The sequence below is a fragment of the Cimex lectularius genome, unplaced genomic scaffold (assembly GCF_000648675.2).
Source record: "Cimex lectularius strain Harlan isolate CLEC.00 unplaced genomic scaffold, Clec_2.1 scaffold264, whole genome shotgun sequence".
In the NCBI taxonomy this organism is placed as follows: domain Eukaryota; kingdom Metazoa; phylum Arthropoda; class Insecta; order Hemiptera; family Cimicidae; genus Cimex; species Cimex lectularius.
In genome coordinates this window covers 292,665-320,087 of record NW_019394222.1, presented here as the reverse complement: position 1 = coordinate 320,087, position 27,423 = coordinate 292,665, and the positions used below count along the sequence as shown (strand labels likewise).

At 32.8% G+C, this 27,423-nt stretch overlaps 3 protein-coding genes across 6 annotated transcripts in view; 1 reads left to right on the top strand and 2 right to left on the bottom strand.

The window, feature by feature from the left end:
• Nucleotides 1-1,170: 1,170 nt before the first annotated feature.
• LOC106673987 lies at nucleotides 1,171-3,069 on the bottom strand (the record flags this gene model as incomplete). The annotated part of the gene is made up of 5 exons (XM_024230322.1): nucleotides 1,171-1,582; nucleotides 1,643-1,826; nucleotides 2,059-2,266; nucleotides 2,442-2,815; nucleotides 2,870-3,069. Coding segments are annotated over 5 exons (1,140 nt in total), but the record flags the coding sequence as incomplete, so codon positions are not given.
• LOC106674107 overlaps nucleotides 2,987-27,423 on the bottom strand; it is a 35,215-nt gene continuing 10,778 nt past the window's right edge. For 2 of the 4 annotated variants that reach the window (XM_024230317.1, XM_024230320.1), the window contains 18 exons: nucleotides 27,201-27,373; nucleotides 26,983-27,087; nucleotides 26,785-26,925; nucleotides 26,395-26,723; nucleotides 25,320-25,373; nucleotides 22,913-23,081; nucleotides 22,610-22,741; nucleotides 22,270-22,547; nucleotides 21,040-21,212; nucleotides 20,782-20,970; nucleotides 20,281-20,411; nucleotides 20,002-20,146; nucleotides 19,737-19,911; nucleotides 18,815-18,965; nucleotides 17,788-18,015; nucleotides 17,229-17,723; nucleotides 15,359-15,561; nucleotides 2,987-3,182 (listed from right to left, as the gene is read on the bottom strand). In XM_024230317.1, coding sequence (XP_024086085.1) covers nucleotides 17,478-17,723; nucleotides 17,788-18,015; nucleotides 18,815-18,965; nucleotides 19,737-19,911; nucleotides 20,002-20,146; nucleotides 20,281-20,411; nucleotides 20,782-20,970; nucleotides 21,040-21,212; nucleotides 22,270-22,547; nucleotides 22,610-22,741; nucleotides 22,913-23,081; nucleotides 25,320-25,373; nucleotides 26,395-26,723; nucleotides 26,785-26,925; nucleotides 26,983-27,087; nucleotides 27,201-27,373 — 2,819 coding nt within the window. In that variant the 3' untranslated portion in view covers nucleotides 2,987-3,182; nucleotides 15,359-15,561; nucleotides 17,229-17,477. Of the gene's footprint in view, nucleotides 3,183-15,358; nucleotides 15,562-17,051; nucleotides 17,138-17,228; nucleotides 17,724-17,787; nucleotides 18,016-18,814; nucleotides 18,966-19,736; nucleotides 19,912-20,001; nucleotides 20,147-20,280; nucleotides 20,412-20,781; nucleotides 20,971-21,039; nucleotides 21,213-22,269; nucleotides 22,548-22,609; nucleotides 22,742-22,912; nucleotides 23,082-25,319; nucleotides 25,374-26,394; nucleotides 26,724-26,784; nucleotides 26,926-26,982; nucleotides 27,088-27,200; nucleotides 27,374-27,423 lie in introns of those variants that run through there. The other 2 variants (XM_024230319.1, XM_014406619.2) reach the window with 2 other exon arrangements.
• On the top strand, nucleotides 13,651-17,137 carry LOC106674109 (FMRFamide receptor-like). Its single transcript, XM_014406621.2, has 4 exons — nucleotides 13,651-14,495; nucleotides 14,550-14,926; nucleotides 15,027-15,125; nucleotides 16,740-17,137. Exons 1-4 carry the CDS (start codon nucleotides 14,186-14,188, stop codon nucleotides 17,133-17,135), a joined length of 1,182 nt encoding a protein of 393 aa, XP_014262107.1. The 5' UTR covers nucleotides 13,651-14,185; the 3' UTR covers nucleotides 17,136-17,137.

Below are 27,423 nucleotides of genomic sequence, written 5' to 3'. Positions count from 1 at the left end.
TTAAGTAGAAAGTATTAGGCTAGATTTTAGATTGCAAGCATTTAGGGCAGAAATGACCTAGCTGTCGATAGCCTGCTAATCATACATCGTAAAGTAACTAAATGACGCAAGGTTTGAATACTGGCAGTAAAGGGGAAATTTAAATAATAGCCGATTGAGAGAAGTTGATGACTCAGGGATCAAGGTCACAATAGCTCAAATGGTTAGAGCACCAGCGTATTTAGCCGAAGGTCATGGGTTCGAGTACCATTTTTGACACCAATTTTTCTTCTCAACTGTCTGTGCACAAAACTTGTAAATAATTTATTAATAAAATAATAAACAAATCACTAATTAAATAAAGTAATTCCAGTTGTAAAGCTCAAGTGGTTAGAGTACTGGCGTATTTAGCCAAAGGTCATGGGTTCAAACTTTGACTCCCATTTGTAACACCAATTTTTCTTCTCAACTGTCTTTGCATAAAAATTGTAAATAATTTATTAATAAAATAATAAACAAATCACTAATTGAATAAAGTAATTCCTGTTATACAGATGGGCTTAACGTTATTTAAAAATGCATAGGTGGGCCAGGATTAGAACCCAGGACTGCTAGCATGATGATAAAAGTTGGACATTTTAATCACTCAGCTGACATGCAGTCCCCAATCCCAGAAAATATAAAAGAAGGGAATTGTACTTTGTAAAAGTAGGATTCTTTTATAATAGAAGCTATTTGTCACAAATTCCATTGGTTCAAACAGTTGAAAGTTATAACTAACACCCTTTTAGAGGGCTCATATTTGTCTCGTAATCCTAGGTAATGTAATACAGATGCAGGATCTGGCATTCAACAACATATTTTAAAAGAGGGTCAAAATTTATTGTAAGCAAAGCAAGATTTATAAACAAAGTTTTAAAAAATTTTAAATCCTTTTTATTTTTTGTAAGTATTTTTATATATTTTGTATGTATTTTTTTTTTAAATCTATTCAACAGAAATCCTCCAAAAATTACCCAACTCTCGATTATAATTTAAATATTGAGATTCAAAAAATTCAGTGTCAGATGACACGCTATTTTCTAAATTTTGAATGATAAAAAATTCTAAATTAGCCCGAACTTGTTAACGTTGTTGAAAATGATGAAAACATGTTGAAAAAATAAGGAAATAAAACTTTAGAACAGTCAATTAATTTTTAATTATCTTTATTGTTGGCATTTTTATTTTTTATAATTGCTTAAAAAAAAAGCATCCATATGAAAATAACCATGAACCATTAATTTTCAACTTGTAAAAAGTATTAAATGTATGCAAAGTAATACTTATAAAAGTAGTAAAATAATATTTATTATTAAACATACACATAACAGTTTAAATAATGTTGATTTTAATTAATTGAATTAACTCTCCAGTTGCCATTGAAAAATCATTCTCCAATAATGTTAATCGATTTGTTGATTTCCAGTACTTGTGTTATAAATTGTCTGTCACTGAGGATACACGAAATTCTTAGCAATATTTCCAAAAGGCTGTTACTTTTAGTCAGACCCAACTGTCGTCCACAATCTTCTATCATTTCACATTCGTTATCTCTCAAGTCCTGAAAACGAATCATAATATTAAAATTGGCTTTTTATATTCTTTAAATAAGAACAATTACGTTATTATATATGTGTTCGAATCTTAATTTTCTTCTTTGTTTAGTTCCTCTCTTGTCTGTATAGATAAGAGTAGCAGTACATCCGTTTAGCACTTCATTATTACTTACAGTACTTGTTAAGTTTGCTACAGGAAAATGGACTCCTGCTAAAATTTCTCCTTTTGTACTTCTTGCCAACCACGATCTAAAAATGAAATTCAAAACAATGGCAAATGAGAATTAATCAATCTAACTCACTTTATCTCTCTTTCACTCTTTCTCACTCACTCACTCTCTCTCCTGATAAAGTAGTCACTTTTTTTTCCTAATAAATATACATATTGTATGTATACATCACTTGTCAGATACAATCAAGTTACAAAAATTACATGATCCAGATATTTTACATGCAAAAATTATTAACTTTAAACATGTACCTGTAATCATAAACAAGATTTCGTTTTTCAGTTATAGTCACAGGCGATAGAAATGGAGCTCCAACATAAATTAAACTGCTTGTCAAATTAATTTTTTCTCCTCTAGTCTCCTTCACCTCCCAAATTACATAGTCAGGTTTAGACTTATTAGCAAATGTGTAACAATATTCTCTTTTTACAAATTTTTCGTCAGTTTGTGTAAACCATCCTAAAACATAAATAAAATAATGAAATTTATATAAATACATATAATAAAGTTAATCTAATCTCTCAATTTCTTTTTAATAAAAGATATCTATATAATGGGGGAAAAAAATTAAGGTACTTTTAAGTTACTTTTTTTTATGTTGAGAAAACTTGTATTACATTTTTTAATTTATTACCTGTGTGAGGATATTTACAGTCATTCATGACAGTAACAGCTCGTGCGACATGATATCCAGGATCTAATAACAAAACTCCTTTTCTGTAAGTTTTGCCAATCGTAATGCCAACGGCTACCAAAACATGTTCTTTCTCTGTATCTTCAACTTCTTCTGGTGGTCTTCTTATGTAGTTACATAAGTCGTCCACAGATTCTTCGCAAGAAACAAGACGCACACCTCTTCTCAGATGTGGAAATTTTTGTTTTAGACATGTTAACAATTCCAGACCAAGCCCAACACAAGTCTGTTCAGAAGAACACAATGCCGGGATAAAGGAATTGAAGAATGTTTTAAGGTTTGTGAATGTGCTCCTTTTAAATTCATCATAAAATCTGAAAATCGCTTAATTAGCCGTATAAAATTTAATATGAATGCAGGTTGACTACCTTATAAAATTTCCAATTGAGTTATAAGTCTGATCCGCAAGAAGATGTTGCACTACAAGCTCAACACCTGTGGCAAGAGTCTCGTAGTCCTCCAGAGAGGCAAATGGGATATTTGGGCATGGTCTGCCCCATAAAACACCATCTAAGAACCTTCCATGTCTCCCATTGCCTCTTTCATCGAAACCATCGACTGGCACGAGTCAACTTGGCCATTCAGAGCCCCAAAGGCAAGGCTCCTGCCACACATTTCTCTCCTCATCCCCGCTTTCAACAGGGATGCCTCCACAAACAATCGAATTTGATTTTTTCTGCTCTGAAAATAAAATAAAAAAAACATTTAAATAATTTTTTAAATAAGTTATGTTTTATAATGAATTTAATCTTTTTATTATCTACAAAGGGCCATCGCACACAACAGATTAAATTATTGGGTGACAGTTTAGTCAGATTGGGTTTTGTCTGCTCACAAATTTTTTTTTTTTTTTTTGGGTTGGTGATGTGCAGACTGTTCATTATACTTAGCCAATTGCTTACAGGGTTGCAGGTCAAAGATGTCACACAGCTTTTGATCAGAGGTGGCACAAAATGTTACACAGAAGCTGCGTTCGTCATTGTTCCACCTCGTAAATTAAAGACTGTTAACTACTCAGTAATTAATGACATTTTTAATCAACCAAATACTGCAAATTATTTCAAAATTTGAACTGCTCCTCACTACAGCAGTCCGGCTATATAAAGGGTTCCCTCTGTAAATAAAAGGGTAATGTTAGGCAAAATGTGGTTGTGGGTGCCCAAAGGTTACCGTTACCTGCTACCTACGTTGTCGCGCAGCACGGTATAATTAGTTCAAATGGGGTCATTAAAGCTATTATAAACATTGTTGACCTTTGTGCCAAGAGGTTGTATAGCATTGCCAGGTAATCTGGGGCAATACAAGAAGCAGGAAACGGAAGTACAAAAATATAAGATACTAGAATTTTTTAGATAGATAATATTTTATTTGCCAAATGTGTAATATAAAATTCACAAACCAACTGATTTCAAATCAATTAGTAACAATTATTTTATTACATTTTACTAAATTAAATTATAATTTAAAATTTTACTAAATCTAACTAGATTCTCACAAATCTCATTACAGAAAATAACAAGCTAATTTCATGTCAATCACCAAGTAGTCGATAAGTGTGCACAATAGTACACCATTTTAAAATAGCAATCTGCTAATAAATGAGTGAATTGAAGGGGAAAGGGCAACCTGACTGGTTAGATAGGCAGAAATTGGCCTAAAATCGCTCGAGTGTGCACACTCAGTCTTCATGCTGAATGAGTAAAGAATTAAACTGTCGCCTGATCAAACATCTATACTGTGTGGTGGCTCTAAATGCACTTTGATTTCTATCTTAACAGATTTTTTATCTACTCCTTTAAAATGATACAATTGTTAGTTTTCTTTCTTTTAAAACTGAGTCAATACATCAAATTCATCATTGAATCAAGCATAAATAGACTTTGATTTCTGTTTAAAGTTTATCAAATCCTTGTAAATGATACAATTGTTACAGTTTTATTTCTTTTCAATTGATTATTATCGCTTCATTTGTCTTTATTATACTCTCCATAAAATAATTTGTGATTTCCTTTTTCCTTGTGGATTTCCAAATTGGACAATTTTTATTGTAAGCATACGTACAACAATTGTACAATATATGTATAGAAAATATTTATATAAATTTTTAGCTTGTTTACAAGGTACATGGGGTAAAATGTATAAGTGCTCTTTATATAATCCGAACTTCGGTACTTTGAACATTGAAGTAATTCAAACTGGGGGAAAATTCAAGAAGTAATATTTTTAATGGAAACAAAGGAACGTTATTTGGGTGAAAGGGGACAGAGAAAAAAGAAGAGAGAATGAGCGAATGAAAGATAGATAAAGTGAATGAATGAAAGAGTGTGAGTGATTGGTAATGAGAGAGAGAGATATTGGTAGTGAATGAGAATGAGAGAGAGATTGGTAGTGAATGAGAATGAGAGAGAGATTGGTAGTGAATGAGAGAAAGCTTGAGTGAGTGAATGAAAGATAATGAATAACAAGTAGTGAATGAGGGAGTGTGTGAGAAAAAGAAAATATAGGGAGGGAGGGAGGGAGGAAGAGAGTGAGTGAGTGAGTGAGTGAGAGAGAGAGAGAGAGAGAGGGGGGGGGGGAGCGTGTGAGTGAGAGAATGTGAGAGAGTGAGTGATTGGTACTGAATGAGAGTGAGGTTAGTGAATGAGGGAGAGTGTGTCAGAAAAAAAGAGAGAATGAGTGAGTGAATGAAAGAGAGAGAGAGTAAGAGCTCATGAGGGAGTGTGTGAGAATAAAAGAAAATATAGTGAGAGGTAATGAATGAGGGAGTGTGTGAGAAAAAGAAAAGATAGTGAGAGTGAGAGAGAGAGGTAGTGAATGAGGGAGTGTGAGAGAAAAAGAAGAGAGAATGAGTGAGGAAAGATAGATAGAGACTTAATGAGAAAGTGAGTGAAAGAAACTTAATGAGTAAGTGATTGAAAGAAAAAAAGAAAGAGAAAGAATGAGTGAGAGGTAGTGAATGAGTGTGAGAGAAAAAGAAGAGAGAATGAGTGAGTGAGTGAAATTTAGATAGAGGGTGAATGAGGGAGTGTGTAAGAGAATATCTAAGTGAGTGAGTGGGAGTGACAATGAATGATTGAATGAATATTGTTTGCGTATGAGTCATACAAAAGACATGACTATACGAATTTTCGGGAATTTATTTTGTTCAATGAATAACTCACCTCCCTTTCACTACTAAAAATGAATTGTCAGAGCAATTTCATTAGACATTTTTCTTATGTTAGTATAATATACCTACTGCTTAAAAAAGAGAAAAGTGGTGGCAGCAATGAAGAAAGAAAATTTAAAAATCTCATTTTACAAAGAAAAATTGACTGTATATATTTATTCTAATAGGTTTTGTGAATGGAAGAATAAGTGTTGCATCGAAGGAAAAAATTGACACTTGCTTTTTCATCTTAGATTAAAAGTGTATAAGAGATTATATATTAAAAGTATAATTAAATAAATTAATAATTAATTTGTCAGTAATCTGAAGAGCCTCGCAACAATTAGTCCGGATTTCTAAGAGTGCAGTACTACGTTCATACGGCACGAGAGTGATGAGACCTTCAAAACAGGCCAGAATATATTATTTAATAAAATAATTTCATCTTGATTTTAATAAAGGAGTGAATAACGTAACAGTTGTTGTGCAATAGTCCATAGATAAGAGTTAATTATCGTGTTGATGTTTTCTAAAGTGAAGACTCTTTGTTTAGCTCAAGTGTCACAAATTAAAAGATTATCATAATTAGAAGTGGAAACACATTGTCAAAAACATCTTTATTTCGACCTTGACGTAAAGATAAATAACGTAAACCCGTTTGTAATAAAATTGAGAAAATATGGAAATAGGTCAGACAAGAAGAAAGGTGGTATGACAGATGAGTGGAGAAATTTGAACTTAGAAAGTTTCCATTGCTTAGGAAACACGCTGTCGCTCGATTCCATATTGCGCAAGTAGACATTGAAAAGCCACATTCCAACAATAAATAGTAGATTTAATTAAACCGAAAACGTTTCTATTTAGCTCGTAAATTGTAAGAAAATATACAGAAATAATAAGGAAATTTATTATTTGAACAATAAAATACAAATAAAATAGGTAATTAACTTGACCTTACCCATAAACCAGCAGCACTCGAGATGAAAATATCCTCCCCCTCCGTTGTTGTCTTTTCGCTAATAAATGAACAAAGAACCCGTCCGCTGAACTTTTATAGCCAGCTTATTTTGACGTTATCACTACAAAGGGAAAGGTGGCCCCTCTCGCGTAGCTGCTGCACCCCACCATCGTCCCCCCTACGATTTACACAAGGAAAATAGAAATAATGCGAAGGTGAAAGCTGAACATGTTTCTACGTTATGTCCATTTCCATGACGCAATGCATGATTCACGCACACGCCAGCGCCCTTTCACACACGCACGCATATGAATAAACATAAAATAAAATAAAATAAAATAAGCCAACCGCACAAGGACGCTTTATCACGGGAACGGGACGACGAAGCAGCGTTCTGCGCTGAATCCACGTCCCAGGATGCTTTTCGACTTGGCACTTGGGCGCTTCAAAATTCAAATTTCTAATTTTTTTCATTTTTGATTCAACGAAATTTCAAAATCAGTTTTTGTTCACATTTTATAAATTGAAACTTAAATCTGCACATGCGTGTACATACCGCGTGAATATAAACTGCGCAATAGGGATATTTGTAATTTATTCTTATTCTATTAATTTTAATTAAATCAACCGATTATATTCTTGTTAGTTGGATAAAACAAAATAGAAAATACAAACCAAAAACAAACAAATGTCAATCCTCATTTGTAATAACGGATTTACTTAAGAATAGTAAACACAGATTACTCATTTTGTAAACAAACACCTTTTCTCGTCTTTTTTCCATTTTAATCCTTTTCTTATTCTTCTCTTTAACAAGGCAAATAAATAGACATAACTTGAACCAGAAGTTAGCAATGCTATTGTGAGAATGAATCATCAAGGTCACCAGAAAGTGGATATCGCAGAGGAAGTTGGCGTTTCTCAAAGTGTGTCCTCCTGGATTTTAGCCTGATTCTGAGAGACTGGAAGTGCCAATAGGAAGCCTGGTAGTTTATCTCAGAGCATTACAACGCTAAGGGAGGACAGAAATATTGTCATTATTTCTTTTCTGCTTTTGAACCCTTTCCAAGGTGCCTGCCAGATCCTAAATGAAGTACAAGATGTTTTGGCAAGGCCTTCATCAACACACACGATTTGTTTAAAGGAAATTGGCCTTACATCTAATGCCTCTTTGAGACAATCAAACAACTCAGGAGTAGTGCATTGAGCGCCTAGAAGAGAACACCAATTGGAATGCTATGTTTACTGATGAGTAGTGTTTCTGACTGTACAGTGATAGCAGGTATTGAAGAGTCTACCTAGAACAGGAAATGCATACATGCCCCAGTTCATTTTCCATTCAGTTTGGAGGAGGCGGTGTAATGGTCTGGGCCGGGATTTACACTGGAGGTTGAACTGGACTCCATATTGTAGAAGGCGAATGCACTGCAGTCCATTATGTCCAAAAAATTATCGAGTAATCCCTCAAACCACGGCTCTCATTGACAGGGATTTTCGATTTCTGGATGACAATGCCAGACCTAGTGGCAGAGTTGCCAGTTCAGCCGTGTAGGAGGCTTTACTGTAGGCGGTACTCCTCTAGGGGGTGGTTAGAAATTCCACTTTAAACGAAACTGCGGCCGAAGCGGATCCGGAAGTTTCGACGCTAGAGGAGCCCCAATACTCTGGGAGATAGTCGCCTTCTCTATCTAGGGAGTGCGCAGGAGACCGAGCTGATGTATTTCAGCTTAGGTAGCCCTTTGCGAGCGGCATTCGGTCTGATGCTCAATGCAGACTCGGCCACTAGGAATGGACAAGCGGGGAGCAAGGTTGTCTTGGCCCTTCGGCGCTGAGCTGCCTGTAACACCATCCTGTTGTATGCAGAGGTGCGTCAGCTCTCATCTTGAGAATCAAAACGTCCGAATAGGCGGGGTTCGGACGTTACAGATCCTCAGAGTCCTTTTTAGGATGACCGAGTATGCAGGAACCTCATGCCCCTTCTCCAATGTCTCTAGACCTCCATCACATTGAGCACATGTAGGATGCGTTGCATAGGCTTTTCCATTACCATCCACAGCCACTTGACCTGCAGCAACTGAGTGCAGTGTTGCAACATCCATTGAGTGAAATTCCTTACAAAATTAGTGACCTTATTAATGGTCTGCCTAACAGGTGCACAAAGGTTTTAGGTAATAGAGGACATTATAGACACATTTGTTTAATTGTTTAAAATATTATTGTGTCTAATAAACAAAATTATAAAATTAAAACCTTTTATTTTGTTATTTTGCAAAATCCCTTAATTACATTTTCCTTCAGTAAAAAACATAATAAATTTTAATGCAATTTGTAATAAAAATGCTAGGGAAAGTGTAAGGGAAAACCTTACAAAACTGGCAATATCCCTATTCATTTTTCAGTAGTTTAGTTCAGGTTTCAACTTCTCGCAGTCCACCGGCAACTCCAGCTTTTGTAATCTGCAATAAGTTACTGGCAGAATTACATAATCACCCACCCTGGGGTCAGACCTCGGTCTTATCCGTCCAGTTAAAAAGGCTCTAGGGGCTAAAACTAGGTCATTTCAGCCCCTAATGCAATCAATTCCTAAATCCAAACCCATTCACTATTTACACACAATTCTCTCAGTTAGGGTGGTGTAGTATTCAGTAATCATCACCCTTCACATATATTGCATAACTAGCCTAATTGAGGATCAATGGGGTACTAAATGTTCTGCTGTTGGCCCTCTTACATTCACATTCACACCAATAAATACATTCACTTTCAACTAAGCACATAAAACTATCAGTACTATATACAATAAAACAACCCTGTTTCCTTCAAAAATCAGAACAGGGACCCAAATACTCCCTGCCAAGCTCAAGCACAATTCTCACGTTGGGTGTGGCATTCCTAAATGCTCTCTATGTGAAGAAAAATAATTGCACCCTTTAATTAGGATAGAAACATCTTTTCTCTGCCGAAATTTACTGTGGTTTGATTCAAAAGTGTCCATGTATCAACCTCGCTGTTGAGGATGACCCTTCTTCTATGAGTAAAGGCTACCTATCAACCGTACTCTTGATAAGCGAGAGTTGCAATACTAGGGTGGTGTAGTACTCAATAATCATCACCCTTCACATATTAGATAACTAACTTAACAGGGGATCAATGGGATACTCAATATTCCGCCATCGCCCTTTCATTCTACACATTTATGCCAATTCACTCCCTCTCAATTAGCAACATAAAACTATCAGTACTTTATACAACAAATCAACCCTATTTCCTTAAAAATTGGAACAGGGAATAATAGAAGGAAGGAAAATGGAACAATAAAACAACTTCTACAATAGAACACAAACCATTTTTTGTCAAATCTATCAACCTACAATATATATTATATAAGTCGGTGATTCCAAAGGCCGGAACTAGTTTGACTGGATCAAACTTGTTTTGTCAACCCTGGTGACTGAAGTTTCATAAGAGATTTCATTTAACTTCAGTTGATAAGAATGTGCCTTTTTGCCTATGGGTGAGCACTCTTCTCGTGAATGAAAAATTGAATTTTAATTTACAGAGCATATATGAAAGATCAGACAAAATTAATTGAGAATGAATAAGAATACTTGAAAACAAACTAAAGATATCTGTTTTTCTCAGCCCAAGGAAAAAGATAAGACTGATTCATTGTCAAAGTCTACTATACGGTGTCAAAGTTTATCCTGAGACAAAATATTATTTGACGTGACTCATTTGAAATTAAGGCCACTCCAACATGTTTACCAGTTTCTCATCGATATTGCAATATTAAATTTAATTAAACAATCACATGTATTATCCGCCAGTCCGAAAAATGAATTAATATTACTTATTATTGCACGAAATCATAATTTGATAAACATTGTTAAAAATTAGACCTAAGTCAACATTTTAACCTAATGCACGCCAAGCTATAAAGTGTATATTTGTACACACTCCTGCATAGGGAATGTATGGTACAAGAGGGATGATGAAGGAATATCGGACTCACTTTTGTATACAGAGTATCATTCACATGGACAATATTTAACTTAAAAACACTGATTAACTAAATTAACAATATTACTGTATATCATGTAAGACTTCAGAAAAAAATGAACGCTTAAATCCACGGACTACATTTTTTAATGCCGAAACTTCAAAGATCTCATGTAAAAAATTCCAAACTTGTAGGACAACAAAACATGTCTGCACTCGACAAGGCCTCACAGGCTACTCCCTGGAAAAGGGTGAGCAGAATTTGTTTTTCATTTATTTATTTATTTATTTATTTACGGATCAAAATCTACTATAAAAAATAGTGAAAATAAAAAAAAAATTTCTTGGCAGTGTTCAATTATGGGAGGGATCTGTATAAGCTGACAGAAATATTTAATTTTTGGTTTATTACTGAAGTAACATATACATTTTTTCTCTATATTTTCTCTTATTTTAAATGCACATAGAATTTTCATTGTTATTTATTTTAGCTTGGCGAACTACATCAGACGGATTTTTCGATCCATTGTCTATTTACTGTTATGTTTTTCTTCTTTCTAGTGAATTTTGATTTGTATTGTAAATACAAGAGTTTTTCATTCATTCATTCAATAGAAGACTTCTTGTGGGACACAAATGATCTTTCTCTGATTTTCTCTATTTTTTTTCTTTTTTGCCTGGGGCTTCCGACATCTACGTCATTTCATCCCCCAACTAAGTCTATATTCTATTTACACTTTCAAACACTACATTCATACAAATAAATACATTCATACACATAAATACACCCATACAATACACGCATTCCGATTGGTCGGTGAAGTACTTGATATTCCTCCACTGAATCTTAAACTAATCTAGATTGCGGTCGATGGAGTACTTTTATAAATATTTCGCCATTGACCCCAAACACATACTCATACGCTCTCAATATTCAAGGGGCGATGATGACGTTATATTTCACCCTCACCCCTCGCCATTCACGCTAATAAATCCATGCACTCAGACAAAACATATAGGCACATAACACATAAGACTATATACAATTAAAAAAAAAACAATTTCCCCTAGAAAGCGGAAAAGGGCACCCAGAAACCTGCTGCAGTGCTCGAGTACCATGATTTTCTCTATTACTATTGCAAGTGATGTAAGAGTATAATTTTAAATATATAAGGTTTAAGGTATCAAGTATTCCTTCATTGTGATTTTTATTGTCACACTTGAATGATGTTAATCGATTAATCAAGCTTCTCTGACATTGTGCACTGCAAAAAAAGTTCTATATAAAACTGATCATTTTGCAATTTGTGTACACTCTGTTTTCCAATAAGGAGTTTTTTTTAAACAAATGATGATTCGTCTTTGTGTTTTACATAAAATTTTAAATAAAATCAGGCAGAGCAAATCCGTAATGGATGACTAAAATATACTTAAAAAGGTAAATAAATAAGGCTTTAAGAGCAAAATGTTAAACAACGAGCTAAACAAAATTTTAGTTAAATTTTAATCTATCACTAAATGATTTTCCGATTCCAGTGTTTTGGTGAATTTTATTTCAAACTTAAAACTTTCAAAATTAAATATTTTTGTTAAAACTCATGAGTTTCTAGTCTCGTTTCATTTGGCATAAATTAACGAACTTATATTGTAAATTAATATAACAATAATATACATATGGTATGAAATAAACAATAAAATACATACCCAGTTTTTTTAAATCTTTGAGTGTTTATAATAAATAAAAAAAAATGTTAAAACAAGGTGACCCATCTATGTAAGGGTCTCAGTAGCGCAGATTTGAAATTTGTGGGTATATATCGGCTTTTTTTACAAAAACAGCGACACCCACAGGGTTCACATAATTTCATAGTTAAAATAGCACTGGAAAAAAAATTATACACATAGCTGTATTACTACTGTAATTAATGTGTGGTGTTTAGTGACCGTTACTTGTTGGAGGTCGTGAGATGTGGACCAGACCGCATCCCACGGCCTCCAAATAACTATAATTAATTTTACAGTTTCGGATGAATACACTATTTTTCCATTTGTACACACTATTTTCCCTATTTTCTGCAAAGTATGAAGGTATCACTTGAAACGTCGTTTTTCATTACCTTGCAGTAACAAAAATAAAAAATGTTTTACAATTAATTTAATATAAACAACATACAAATTTCTCAAGCTAAAGTAGTTATTTCTATTATATTTTTTTATAATTTCAGTATTATATTATTTGAATATTATTATTATTTATTTCAATCCTGTAAAATTCATAATAGTTACATTTTATATTTAAAGTGCATACAATGCTCTCACCCTAATCTGAACTTCCGTACTCCAAACATTCCAGTAATCTAAACTGCGCAAAAATTCAACAATTAGAGTGAAACATAATGTGGGGGGGGGAAATGGGGAGAGAGTAGAAATGAAAATTGTTTTCTTCAAAAAATCTCGCCGCTTTAGGTCACGAACGGCTGAGGTCTCTTACCTCTCTTGATGAGAGAGTGAGTGAGGGTTCATAAGAAAGACCAAGACCACCTTAGACTATAAGAATTTTTGAAAATTTCTTCTGTTCAATGAATCCTCCATTCAACCACCCATACTGAAATGAAATTTCTCTGAAAGAGCCAAAGCCCTCCGTAGTTCTCCAACAGTAAATATTAAAGCCGTTTTGCAAAATGAGGACTGATGATGAAAGACAAATTTCAATTTCTTTAGGGAGCTCACGATTGTGCAAAATAAAAAGGAATTATTTTAATTTGAGAAGTATATATTTTAAAACTAGTAAAAAATTTCATCCAAGTAAAAAAAAATTTCTTAATGCAGATATTTATATTTTGAAGATACTAATCATTGAAGATGTGTGATTTTTCAACTATAACACACATCTTATAGAAAGATTTTAGGGGTTTTAAATAATTTTCACACCTCATCATTTTTATTTATTTTATTTATTATTTATTTAATATCTTTTAGTGTGAAGAACGGAAATCTTTTTATTTGAAAGTTTCATTCTGTAAAATAATTTTATCACAATGTTGTTTTATAATTGAGATGATCAGAAAGTAATAAATGTAATATTTTGAACTATTAATAAACAGCGTCATGCAACAAAATTAGCTGCGGTGGTAGTGTACTATCACTTTGTGAAAAATCTCATTAATCACCTAAGATAGTAAGTAAATAAATAATTTATTTTTTTAATTGTAATAACTAATTTGTTAAAGATGTCAGAATAAATTTAGTGAAGAGGAAACTCTATGATTGTAGGTCTGTATATAAATAGAGGGTGTTCTAATTAAGGAATGAAGGCTGTAGTTGGCCGCTATATGATGTGACACATTGAGACGTTTTATAAACAATATCTTTAACTTTTCTAGAATCCACTGTGGATGTGAATAATTATAATCAATAAAGAGAATGTGATAGAAGAAAAATGGTGCTTATATGTATGAGAAACATATACGAATCATTAGTGAAATTGAATTTATAGTAAATATGGCATACATCAAAATGAAAAAAGGAGAAAACAATATATACTTGTTCATATAAATTGTGGTCTATTGTACTTTTGATATGGTAGCAGAAGAAGAGGATTGGTCTTTAGCATTTTTGAACGGATGCAGGTTTTGGTTTCCATTTGTATTTGTTCCAGTTATTGTCATAATAGGCATTATCGGCAATGTGATAACAATAATTGTATTAACAAGAAAAAGAATGAAAAGTTCTACCAATAGCTATTTAACGGCATTGGCAAGTTCAGATCTTCTCTTTTTAGTATTTAATATGATTTTATCGCTTGAGCATTACAGAGGAATGAAACATCTAGATTGTATAACTTACTGGCAGATTTGGAGATTTTCCATTTGGTTAGCTGATGTGACAGGTAAATATGAAAATGTATTTTTTATTTATTTTACTTACATACATACATTTTTAGGTGGAATCTCAGTATGGTTAACAGTGTCTTTTACGCTTGAACGCTACATAGCAGTATGCTACCCTTTAAAGGGGAAAATCATTTGTACTGAATCGAGAGCAAGAAAAGTGATTACTGTAATAGTGATTCTAGTGCCACTGATAACAATAACTACTCCATTTGAATATACAGTAGAGCTCCAAATTGATGAAAGAACCAACACTACCCAAGGGATAGATACTAGTGAACTGGGGAAGAATGAAACTTACAAAACATTATTTTACACTACTTCTAGTATACTGTTTATGATTATACCTTTCATAATACTCACCATTTTTAACTCACTTTTGATCACTGCTGTTCAACAAAGTCAAAAGCATCGAAATAAACTTACTGAGGTGGGTATCCTTGCACAAATAATTATAAAATCCTCAAATTAAACAAGATTCCTATCTCTTTAGTATTACTTTGGTTTTTGTATTATTTTTGTTCTAATAGGATTACAGGGGTGTCAGTGGTTCAATTAGATCAAAGAGCAATAAGAGGTCATCAGTTGTTAACATGAACAATAAAACAAAATTGGAGATGCCTAAGACGGTAAGAAACGTTTGTTTGTGAACTTAAATAAATGTTACAACAATTTGTTTTCTTTCAAGTATAAACACGATTTTAAATTAAATCCATTAATAACAATTCATGCTAAATGAGAAAATCATGCATAAATGTTTAGATTCTTAAACTAAACATAACTTTTTTTAAACTAACCACTGCTACTTTTTAAAATTAAAAATAATGTCAATAACCACAATTAATTCAAGACAAAGGCTTACCTTCCCCATTAAGCAGTTACTCCTGTTCATGACAGGTCCTCTGCCAACCCTCTCGTGGTGCTTATATTGGAGAGATTCCATGAACTGGAGCATTTCGGCAAAACGGTGGTTGTTGGCTGGGTACATAGGGAGGGTAACGAAAAAAAGTGGATGAGGTGGCTAAGACCGGGACGTCCCAACCTCTGCATACTGACCATCTCATGCTAAAAATGCAATTAAACATAATTAAAAGATGTGGCAACATCAGTAGAGAAACTCTCTTGTATCAGTGTACTGTCGAGGTACACCTCGGAGGACATGACTCATATCCTCAACTGCAAGGTTGGCACATGGATAGTTAGGCTTCAAATAGAAGCATGCAGGAATGCCACCCGATTTGAGAATTGTGCTCACGTGTCAGTGAGTATTTGGCCCCCTGTTCCGAATTTTGGATTAAACAGGGATTTATTTTATATAGTTTTATGTTCCTAGTTGAGAGTGAATGTATTTATGTAAATGTATGAGAGGGCCAATGGCGGAATATTGAATACTCCATTGATTCTCAATTAGGTTAGTTATATAATAGGTGTGAAGAGTGATGATTATTGAATACTACATCACCCTAATTGAGTGAATGGGTTTGGATTTAGGTACTGATTGTATTGGGGCTTGAAACGGCCTAGTTGTTGAAACCTTGGCAGCAGTTAAGGCCGAGAAGTGACTATGGACTGTCAACACCCGGGTGGTGATTCTTGAGGCCTGCCAGTAATTTATTGTAAAAGCAGGAATGAAAAAGCTTTAAAAGCTGTGTAAAAAAATGTAAAAGCTGGTGATCTGTGAGAAGTGATAGGCTCAATACAAGCTTGCATGTATGTATATGCATGTGCAGATTTGAGGTTACATAAATCAGCATATTATAAGTATTTAAAGAGAACTACAAAATTTAGGGGAGAACAGAGGATTACAGGTTACAGAGTAATACCAGTCAAACCACGTTTTACATTTTACAAATGTTATATGTTTACAAGAGAGAGAAATAAATGATTATAGCAATTGAAACTAGAATAATATTCCTGCTGAATCATACCATTGACAACGTATCTGAACATGGAACATGTAGCAATACCTATAAGTTGTCAATGGCAGTACCCCATTCAACCCTACTTTTTTAAGATAACCTTAACTTTTATATAGGACGTTTTATACAAATTATTAGAAATAGAAGAGAAAAATATTCTCAGTTGACACAGTGCCTAGTCAATGTTTAGTTTATTTATATCAATACACATATTCCATCTGATATATAAGACCAAAACTGTCTTATTAAAAAACAACAACCTCTTTTTTGAAATAATACTGTATTTACTGTTTTAATCAATTTTAAAATTAATTATTGTTTTAGGTAGTGACTCAAAGGGGATTACAAAGAGAAAAGCAAGAAAATAAAATAACTATGGCATTAGCTTCTGTTGTTTGTATGTTTTTGGTTTGTCAAGCCCCAAGTGCTATAACGTTAATTGTTAAGCTTATGTATTCACCTCCAAAACATTCCACGGGTGACAACTTTTTAAGAGGGTTAGGAAGTATATTTAACTTTCTTCCTTTATTCAATGCTGCTTGTAATTTTATGTTGTACTGTGCTATGAGCGATAAATACAGGCAAACCCTTTGTATGATATTTTGCCTGTCAAGGAAATATCGTCATTCTAGAGACAACACGTTTTCATCTACTGCAAGCTTCAGAGCTTCAACTAATGCTCACACATTATTTAATGCTGCAGAACTTCAAGATGTGTGATTCTATTGTAAAAACAATGTATATAAATGTAAACTTTTCAAATAAATTGATGTATATAAATTTTATTTGTACATATCACAAAATTTAACCTACCAGCCTGACCATGCAAATGTCTCCACATATTCATTTGAAATAAACTTTTGAGGTAAGAAAAAAAGTTGCAATTCATCAATTAGACTATGGAAACAAGTCTATTCATTATTCAGGAAATCCATCCTTCAATTCACACAGTATTTTGAAATCAATTTTATCATGCTCAATAATTGTCCAAAAATTGTTGATCTTCATCCTTCATTCGTCAGTAGCATTTTTAATATAAGCTTTAGATTACTTTATAGGTAATCACTTCTTTGATTGACGCCTAATACTTTTTTTTGATTGGCGCCTAATACTTTTTTTTGATTGGCGTCTCATACTTTTTTTTGACTGACGTCTAATGCTTTTTTTCGATTGTCGTCTTTCACTCTTCTTTGACCCGAATCCTGTTACGCCTTTCTTTGTTTTTATCATCTCTAATTCTTGCATAAGTTCTCTAATTACTTTGTCTCTTTCTTCATAGGCCAGATTAATAGCTGCATCACCAGCTTGCTACAAACAAAAATTAAATACCAAAATTATTATAAGTTTTCGTATTATATTAATAACCTATCACCTTTTGTGAGAAATAGGAAAATTCATAAGTTTGATCGAAAACCTCTTGTTTCATCGTCTGAGTACTACTAGCATTTGTTATTGCATTCATGCCTGAAGATATTTCAGATAATTCGGCCTCTGGCATTTCATTATAAAAGTCCCGTTTTGTTGTATCAAGTTCCCCTAGGATTTCTTCGACAGGAGTAGGTATTTCTTCACGAAACGGGCCTAATCGCAATGGAGCTCTCTAAAAATCAGTTCTGTTTAATAATGTGACCATTGTGATTATTAAATTATTCATTTTCTTAATTATATAAGTTTCATTAAAGGTTGAAGTCCTCTTTACAACCTAAGCATTACATTTAAATTGTTGCATTCAGTCAGTATTAATATAAAATGGAAAGGAATTAAAATAAATATGTCTATAAAAGCAAACATAATCAAAATATTTGTACAAATACAGTGCTTTCTCATTAATCCGAATCCGGACAGAAACAGAAAAAGTAATAGATAGTGAATGAGGAAGAGTGAGTGAGTGAGGGTGAAGAGGGAAAGTGAGTCCAGCTTATCCATGAATTTTTATCTTTTGTTCAGTGAATTCTTCACCTCCCTTCACAACTAAAAAATGAAATGTGAGATCAGTCTAAATTTGTCTTGTATTAAGTATGATATACCTACTGCTTAAAAATGTGTGAAAAAGAGGAAGAAACTATGAAAAAATGTTAAATATTAAAAAAAAACTGATTTTTTAAAAGAAAATTTGACAGTATGTATTTTCTAATAGGTTCAACATTTTGTGAATGCAATAGTAAATAATTAATGCCTTCTGTAATCTAAATTTTTCATTAATCAGAATACTCCCATGCACAAATTAGTTTGGTTTATCGAAAGAGCACTGCAATAACTTATTTTATGTTTATTAATTTTGTCATAAATTTTTCACTAAATGAAAAAGAAACTTAGTCTTGTAAGATTTTTTCTTCCATCTGCCAACAAAGTACTTAACTATTACATATATGTAAAGTATTAATAAAATGTTTACTTACAGTAGGTACTGGCTCAAGTTTTACAACAATTGGAATCACTTCGTCTGGCAATTGAAGTGAAAACTTATCAATTAATGGAGGTAGAAGCTTGGCTGAACTCAAATAGTCTGTCGCTATTAATTCATTTTTAAGAGAAGTAGTTCCACTTTTTCTGAAAAAAATATTATCATTAATAAGTAAGCAGAGAAAATACACCCAATTTGCACTAAAAAAGAGCTTTTACAAAAATAAGATACGCTTTTTTACAATATTGTTGTGACCAACTTTAGGGTTTAGATCTATTAGGTTTTGTGGTCCGATTGACCAAATAAATTCTTATCAATTAAGGCTTTGGTTGAGATAAAAAAGACAGTGTCACGAGCAGAATTCGAACCCACGACCTTCAGCTAAATACACCGTTGCTATACCACTTGAGCTATTGTGACTTCGATCCACTTCATTCAATTAAGCCTTAATTAATTGAAAATAATTTATTTGGTCAATCGGACCACGAAACCTAATAGATGTAATAAGCAAAATGAAGTATACTTCACTAAAGCTCTCCATAGCCATTTCATTTGTCGCCGAGAATCAAATAGATTACATATTTGAAAAATGGCAAAAAAGGAGGGCAAATTCGAAAGGTTGGGTTGAGATGGGAAGTTAGTGTCTGAGTGGGTCGAAGTCACGATAGCTCAAGTGGTAGAGCAGCGGCGTATTTAGCCAAAGGTCGTGGGTTCGAATCCCGCTCATGACACTGACTTTTTTATCTCATCCAAAGCCTTAATTAATTGAAAATAATTTAGGGTTTAGGTTGAGATTTAAAACTAATCTTTTAACCTAAATATTTTAAGCACTACAATAGATGACTATGACCTAGCTAATAACATCTGTCATGGCAAATACATAAGTATAAGATTTTAAATTGAATATCAAATTTCACCGTCTAGTTTTCAAGCTTCCCTTTCTTGAAGAACTGCTACTCTTTCTTTTTGTTGTCTGAGGATTATCATCCTGAGGAAGTGGGGGAGAAACTTTAGAAGCCTTTGTCGGAGGAACAGCTGCATCAGAATTAACAACTTCATTTGTTTGTGTTGTTTCTTCATGGTTTTCTTTACCTAAAGAAGAATTTGAAATTAATCCACAAACTTCATGAATGAATGCAATATTCTTTCTTAACTAAAAGAAAGTAGTGTCTTAAAACATACCTTTACCTATACTGTTAATAAAGGTTTGTCTAAGCATTCTGCCAGTTTCTGTACGATTTGGATTTTCAACATCCCAAATAGCAGCTTTCTTTTTAAAAAAAGACTCTTCGTATCGTTTATCAAGAACAAGTTTTACACAGTCACTCTAAAAATAGTATTACATATTAAAAGAAATGACTATTTATAATTGTCTTACTAAAAACTGTTTTAAATCATTCATCAATATTATGCTGAACCAACCAACTTTAAAAATGTGAATTTCATTATAATACTTCTTACATGTTCTTTTTCCGCGTACAAAGCGATTTTCCAGCATGGGCCTCCATCTGTTGAAGGTTTTGTAACATCCTTTGAAGTTGAACTCCTTCTTGAGCGAGTATCTTTGTTCTGTAAAGATTTCACAGACTGGCCTGCAAGACGAGAAAAATTTAATTATAGATGATTAAACAGCATGAAAAGTACTCAGCTGCCATGGACCTGAAACAAGTCTGTGAGAAAGCTAATTAATTATAAAAGTTAATAAAATTTTAGCAACAATTTTTAATTATTAGTTGAATTAGAAATTGTAGTCTTCTCTCGGGGGACAGAAGGGTATAAGGAGGAAAAAATCTGTTTTATTAGTATCAATAATGATATTGTAATTATTTAAAAGTCACAATATAATAAAATAAATTATAATTTTCTTTTAATTTTGTCTTAAAGTAACATTTAATGTAAACCTGATAATTATAAAATTACTGATGGACTGAATATATGTGTTGTTTTTGTAACATAACTTACGGCTCTTCGCGACAGAATCTTTTTTTTTAAGAGATATAATTTTTTCAGCTAATTCTTCTTCTTTCCATTTGATACTTTCTTCTAAAATTTGGGCTTCTTTCGGCTTGAGAGGCCAAGAGTTGAACATAACTTCCACTTCACCACAAAAATAATAAAATCTTTCTAGACCTTCACCAGCTTGTTGAAGTTCTGTAGAAAACTTAGATTATCACTACCATACATTTTTTAGTTAATTACCGCATTATTACAGCCAACAACCTGCATCATGAAAATGAAGCACTATCACTGGTATTATCAATTCACCAACACCATTAAGTTCAATTATTTTTTTGCCATAACACCCAGTTATATTAAGTCGTATTTTTACATCTTTATTTGAAGCAGAAAACCCCAAACTAATAACAACTGATCTTGTCACTTTAATTAAAAACCTATAAATAAAAACACAAGAGCTGTTAATTAAAAAAAGTCATTAAAAAATGGTCATATATCCAATTTTCATAATTAACAGAGATTATACTTTTAATTCAATTAAATATATTTAAATAAATACTTATACTGTTATTAATGAAGAAAAATCAAGTGGTTGGCATATGCAGATGGCATGGTCTTACACACAGTTTCTTATTAGGAATAATCAGCACTTTAGAATAGTACTATCTCATACGGAATATGAGAAATAACGTTCAGGAATGGGGGTGCTGCAAAGAGTGGGAAATGATTTGAATGATTCACAACGTAAACTCTGCTTGAAGCTGTTTTACGATTGTATGGTATACTCCTGCCTTTTATAGCTTGACAGGCTCTACAATCAGAGTCTTTGAGATGTATCTGGTGGATTTAGAACAAGCCCCTGCTACAAGCATGAATGCTGTCATTCCAGAGAGATTGTTGTCAATTTCTTGGCCAAGCTGAGCAAGCCCTTTATGGGCATGATCCTGGGATGGGGAAAAAAAAACAGCCAGGTACATGGAGCGACTTTAGACTTGGCCACAATCCCTGGTTATTTGCTTTGGCAAAGCCCTTGGGAGGGCCAGTTTGACTCTGGGTATAGAATTTGGGCAGGGAAACAGAATTCATTCTGGGTTCTAGTTAACCAGGTTGTGTACACCGCTACACCTGTACCGAGTTGAATTCTCAAATTTCAGTTTTTGCCTTGTCTTTATGAACAGGCCTAGAACTGGCAAGGGTGTTGTTTGTGCCGTTTCATGCTCCAGCGACACTGCAACAAGTACACAGTGGACGTTGCCTCTTCTGATTTTTACTTGTTAACTTAGACTACTTAAAAGGTAGGGAAATTTTGAATGAAAACAATCTGAAACTCGGAATTTGTTTTTCTCTAAGTCATCAGACTTTAACAAAAAGGGGATATTTATTTATTAAAAATATAAGGGTATACATTATGTTCTCTCAAGTTACCCAACATGCCAATAAATAAGTACATTAAATAAACATTAGGTTGTAATATACAAAATTAAATTATTGAACCTGCAAATTTTTGAGCTTGGATTTGGAAAGTAAAGTCCAGTAACTGATTGTGTAACTAGCAATGGATGTGGACCAGGTTCGGATCGACAGTTGTATTTTGAAGGATCCTCATCTAATTCATTTTCCTTCTCTTCAGTAACTTTCTTTGATGTTATTAAACATGGGTGGGGAACATTTTCCCTATCCACGCCATAGACTCTTACTCTCCAAGCTGAGGCAACTGGTTCACCAGCTTTTGCTTCTTCATTTATTTTATATACCACCACAGCATAGCCATTCTTTAAAATAAATAAATAAATTATATATACACACATTAACTTAATAAGTAAAAATGACATACTGCATTTTGCTTTAAATGGATAAGATTATTCGGTGTATATTCAAAAGGTATATGAATGTTGGTGTCAAGGTCGTATACATCCAGATGAACATTTTTTACCTCAGAAAACAAAATAAATCCACACGGAATGTACTATGAAACAAAAATTTTATTTAAATTGTTCTAATTGATTTGAATAATATGCATAAAACCAGTAAAACATGTACCAAGTGCTGTGCTACCAAATTTCTTAAACACTTCTTTAAATCAATCTTATGACTGGTACATGAATTACTAGTTATTTATGTAAATGCTCAGACTTACCATATCGCTATGAACGTTAATAACCATTGTTACAATCGGTACCCAATCTTGATAAGAAAGAGCTGTAGCATCAGACGTTCCTAGATAGTCATAATAGCATAATTTTCTATCATTATCATAACGGAACGGGTACGCTGCTAACAAATCCTCTTCGTATTTCAGCATTTTTCTAAACATTACAGTAAATTTGTTTTTAACTAAGTAGTTAAAATGAACAAATTATGAAAATTGTCGCAAAGAGAGCCAAGTAGGGTATGCAAATGAGATCATGGTAAATAGTAATAAAGCTGGAGTGTGAGGAAATTAATGGGTACAAGATGCTCACTCCCAAAACCTCAAAACAAAAAGAAAAATAACACCTGAAGAAACATCAAATGACAAGCTGAAGCTGGTAGTGAATAAATGAAAATGAAAAAGGAAAGAAAATTTCCTTGCATATAATTTTGCTATGAAATTATTTTTTTTAAATAAATTAAATTTGAATAAAATTATTGTTGGTGATTGATTTAATTATATCAAACTATACACCAGAAATACAAATTTAAAAAAAAGTTGAGATTCTTGAGATTTTTCAATAAAAATTCATACTTTTGTTATTATTAAAATAGCTTGTTTTATGCTTGTTCCTTAATTAAAATTATTAAAATGCTTATTTTCATCGGGAATGTTGGATGCCATTTTTGTTATTTGTTTGTTGTAGTATCGGCCAGGGAAGGAGGTATAATAAAATATCTCCCCTCAACAAATAAACAAAACAAAAAAAAGGTTTTTTATTTATTTGTTATGTTTAAAATTGCGATTTTTATTCATATGATGAGATAACAGACTTAATGAAAATCTAGCACGTTACACATGATAGAAAACACACTCCTTCACACTGAGACCATCAATCGCTCAAGAAATCTCTTGGCCACAAATGCTCAAAACGACACATGGGATTTTCAGGAATGTTGTGACGTGAAAGTTGTTAAACAAGTGGATATGGGTGAAAATTTAAATTTTCATGATAGTTTTTGTATTTGATTTTAATAATATCAATTATAAATGGCACTTGGAGGTCAGTATGGATTGTTACTTTTGAAACAACAGGGCAGTTAAATATTTTTCTAGTATTTGGATGGATTGTGTAGAAATTGAATTTTTTTTTCATTGATCCGAAACTTTAAATCTGCATGTCCATATTGATCTCAGAAGGATCTTGTAAATGGAGAGTTTGTTACTAAGGCTTAGGTTGGATCTATGGTCAAGTAATCTAAGAAGTAATTTGTAGCATCAGATTGGTTCCTTTCTTTTCAGTCGTGCATGGGGATTCCTCATTAGTCTTTTGCCAATGTATAGTCCCAGGTAGCACATAATCCCTGAGCTTAGAATGGGTTTTCCTTTGAAATAGATTGTAGAATATATGGATTTTCGGAGCGTAAAGGTGTTATGGGAAGATTTAGTTTAGTTAATTTTTATTCTACATTTGCAAGACTAAGACGATAGTTTTAAATGGAAAATAGGGAAAGATTATGATTAGATGACAGGATGACTGTGTTGTCTGCAAAAATTTTATAGAAGATCATATAGATTTGTTTGGGAAAACAGGAATGTCAGCTGTGTATATTGTGAATAGGAAGAGCCTTAAATTGACGTCCTGGGGACACTTACTTTAATAGGAATATAAGAAGAAAAGGCAGCCCCAGAGTGATGCGACAGTACTGGTCTGTCAGATAGGATTTTATTATTAAAAGGTACTTGAAAGGAAAGAAGCCTAACAGCTTAAACAGTAAATTAGAGTTCTGTAACAGATCGAACACTTGAGCCAAATCAAAAAAGACATCTGAGCAATACTGTTTATGCTTAAGAGAGAATGATATAGTGCCCATACTGCATCTGTTGTATAGTGGAGTAAAACAAGCGGAAACCAAACTGGTGGTGAGGCGGGATATTTACAGCTTCACCTATTGATATAAATCTTTTTATGAGCTTTCCAAGGATTTTGCCTAGGAGAGGAAGGAGACTAGCAGGATGGCAGGAATTGGATGTTAGATTTTGGGATAATTTTAATTACAGAATATTTCAACTGTGTTGAGAAATATGTTGTCCTTAATACAGTGATGTACAATTCATTTCATGAAGGAAGAAAAGGCTTGGGAGGTAATGTAAATTGGAATGGTGAATTTATTTGTTGTTCAACCTATGTAAGGGTAGGAAGTGAAGACACCAGACAGATATTTTTATTTTTTTAATAGAAATTATATGACCATATTATAAACATATGTTGGTTGGTGCCAGAATCAATGAGAAGAAATTTTATACTGAAGACGGGACAGGCTGCTTTAAAATATAGTTTGTAGATCAATAGAGTTTATTCTATTAAAACAATCATTTAGAAAAAATGAAAAATATAATAAAAAGATCATACCTCAAAAGTGTGGCGTTATGTTTAGGGCCATCAAGAAGATACATTGAGAATTTTCTAAAACAAAAACAATTCTCATAACATTTTTGTGAAAATTAATTATTTTTGCATTTGTAATCAATTAATTTTTTAACACAGCGTGAAAATAAAATAGAATTAGAGATATAAAATAAAATGTTTTTGCTGATTTAATATTATTTTTAATAATAACATAAAAAGCAGGCTCAAAGAAGATAAATGTAACTTTTTAAAAGTTGTAATACTGTGAATCTTGGATAAAATTCAGAGGTCATATTGCTTAATTAATAGTGCATTAAGAGCAAAATAAGGGGAAAAAATATTAATTAAATTTTAACCTTAAGATTTTCTGGTGTTTTAGTGAATTCTCTTTCAAACCATCATAATTTAATATTTTTAATTAAAATGCAAGCGTTTCTGATCTCTAGATGTCGTTCTCATTGTCCCTATGATAAATAGATTTTCTAATCTTTATATGCTCCCTAGGGTTTGGGTAGCTTGTTTTTTGTCTTCTTGTGGTCATTAGTGATATTTTACCTTTTGTCATGATATGCTTCAGGTTCCAGCTGCAGCATTTCATTACAGAAACATAAGCCTTGTATTTCTACGTTTCTTTTCTTAGCGAAAGCAATTAGAATAGTTTTTGAGGGGTTTTCTTAAATCCCTGTTGTCACCTCCATTGTTCCACTGTGATTAGCCCTCTTTGGGTCTCTTTTAATGTTGGGCCAAATTTTCCCCTGGCTACTATGTCAATATCATCTGCGTAGCTTTGGGTATTGATTCCGCTTCCATTTAGTTGGCGTACAAGGTCATCCACTACCACATTCTACACCAGAGGCAAGAGTATTCTTCCTGATATATCCCTCAGTGTATTGTCTTTTTTTTTTTTTGCCTTTGAGTGTATTAGCAAAACTGTGATATAAATTTTATTGCGAATAAAATTTACCAAAGAAATATTTCATACAAAAATAATGATACGTATATGTAATACAATAAACTTATTTTGCTGTGATTTCAAACATTTTGTAGATTTATCTAAAGTATGTATAAAACAACTTACCCATCATTAATAGATTTGTCCGTTTTTTTCTTATCACTGGATCCTCCTCCTTTTGTTGATGCACCTTTTGTAGAACCTTTTGTACTTTTTGTAGATGATCTTCGAATTGATTTCTTTGCGGATTGCCTTCTTATGGATTTCTTAGATGACTGTCTACGAGTTGATTTCTTTGCAGATTGCCTTCTTATGGATTTCTTAGATGACTGTCTTCGAGTTGATTTCTTTGCAGATTGCCTTCTTATGGATTTCTTCGATGACGGTCTTCGTATTGATTTCTTGCCAAGATTGCCTTTTATTGATTTTGACCTTTTCCCGTCAGAAGTAGCTTCCTTGAAATAAATGTACAGACATAACAACACTACTCATTGACTTGTTACCAAGCTATTATACTTCATCTTTGTCTATAGAATTGATCCAAGCTTTCTTTGTATCCCGAAACTCTTGAAGCAACTGCTGTTTAACTTCTTTAATTTTTGTTAATGTTGGTATATATTGAGGATATTGACCTTTTTCCAGTGCTTTTTCTCCAAACTGATAAGTACAACACAATTAATTTTTTAAAGTTATTAAATTAACAAAAATACTCACATCTGGATTTAAAAAAAAATCTTGAAAACCTCGTATAATTTGAACACATTTATCAATATCAGGTTCATTCTCCATAATCAATTCAACCACTTTCTCTTCAAATAACTAAATTGATTTTAATATAAATAATAAAGGAAATAATGGTACGACAAATATTTTGCGCGTATACATTTTTTAACCAGTCACAAATTTGCAAACATTAATTATTATAGGCTTACTTCTTCTAATTTGACTATGTTAAGACATCCTTTCGGATCTGCTGGTGAAGGCAAATTTTGAAATCTTAAATTTGGAGGACAAAAGGCTCCAATGTACTTTGTTATGCATTCTCCTTGAGTAACACTGCCCAATGGCGCTTTCATTAATTTTGAAAATATCTCTGCCATATCAGCTACAAAAATATAAAATGTAATTTAAATGAAATATCAATTTTTTCAATAT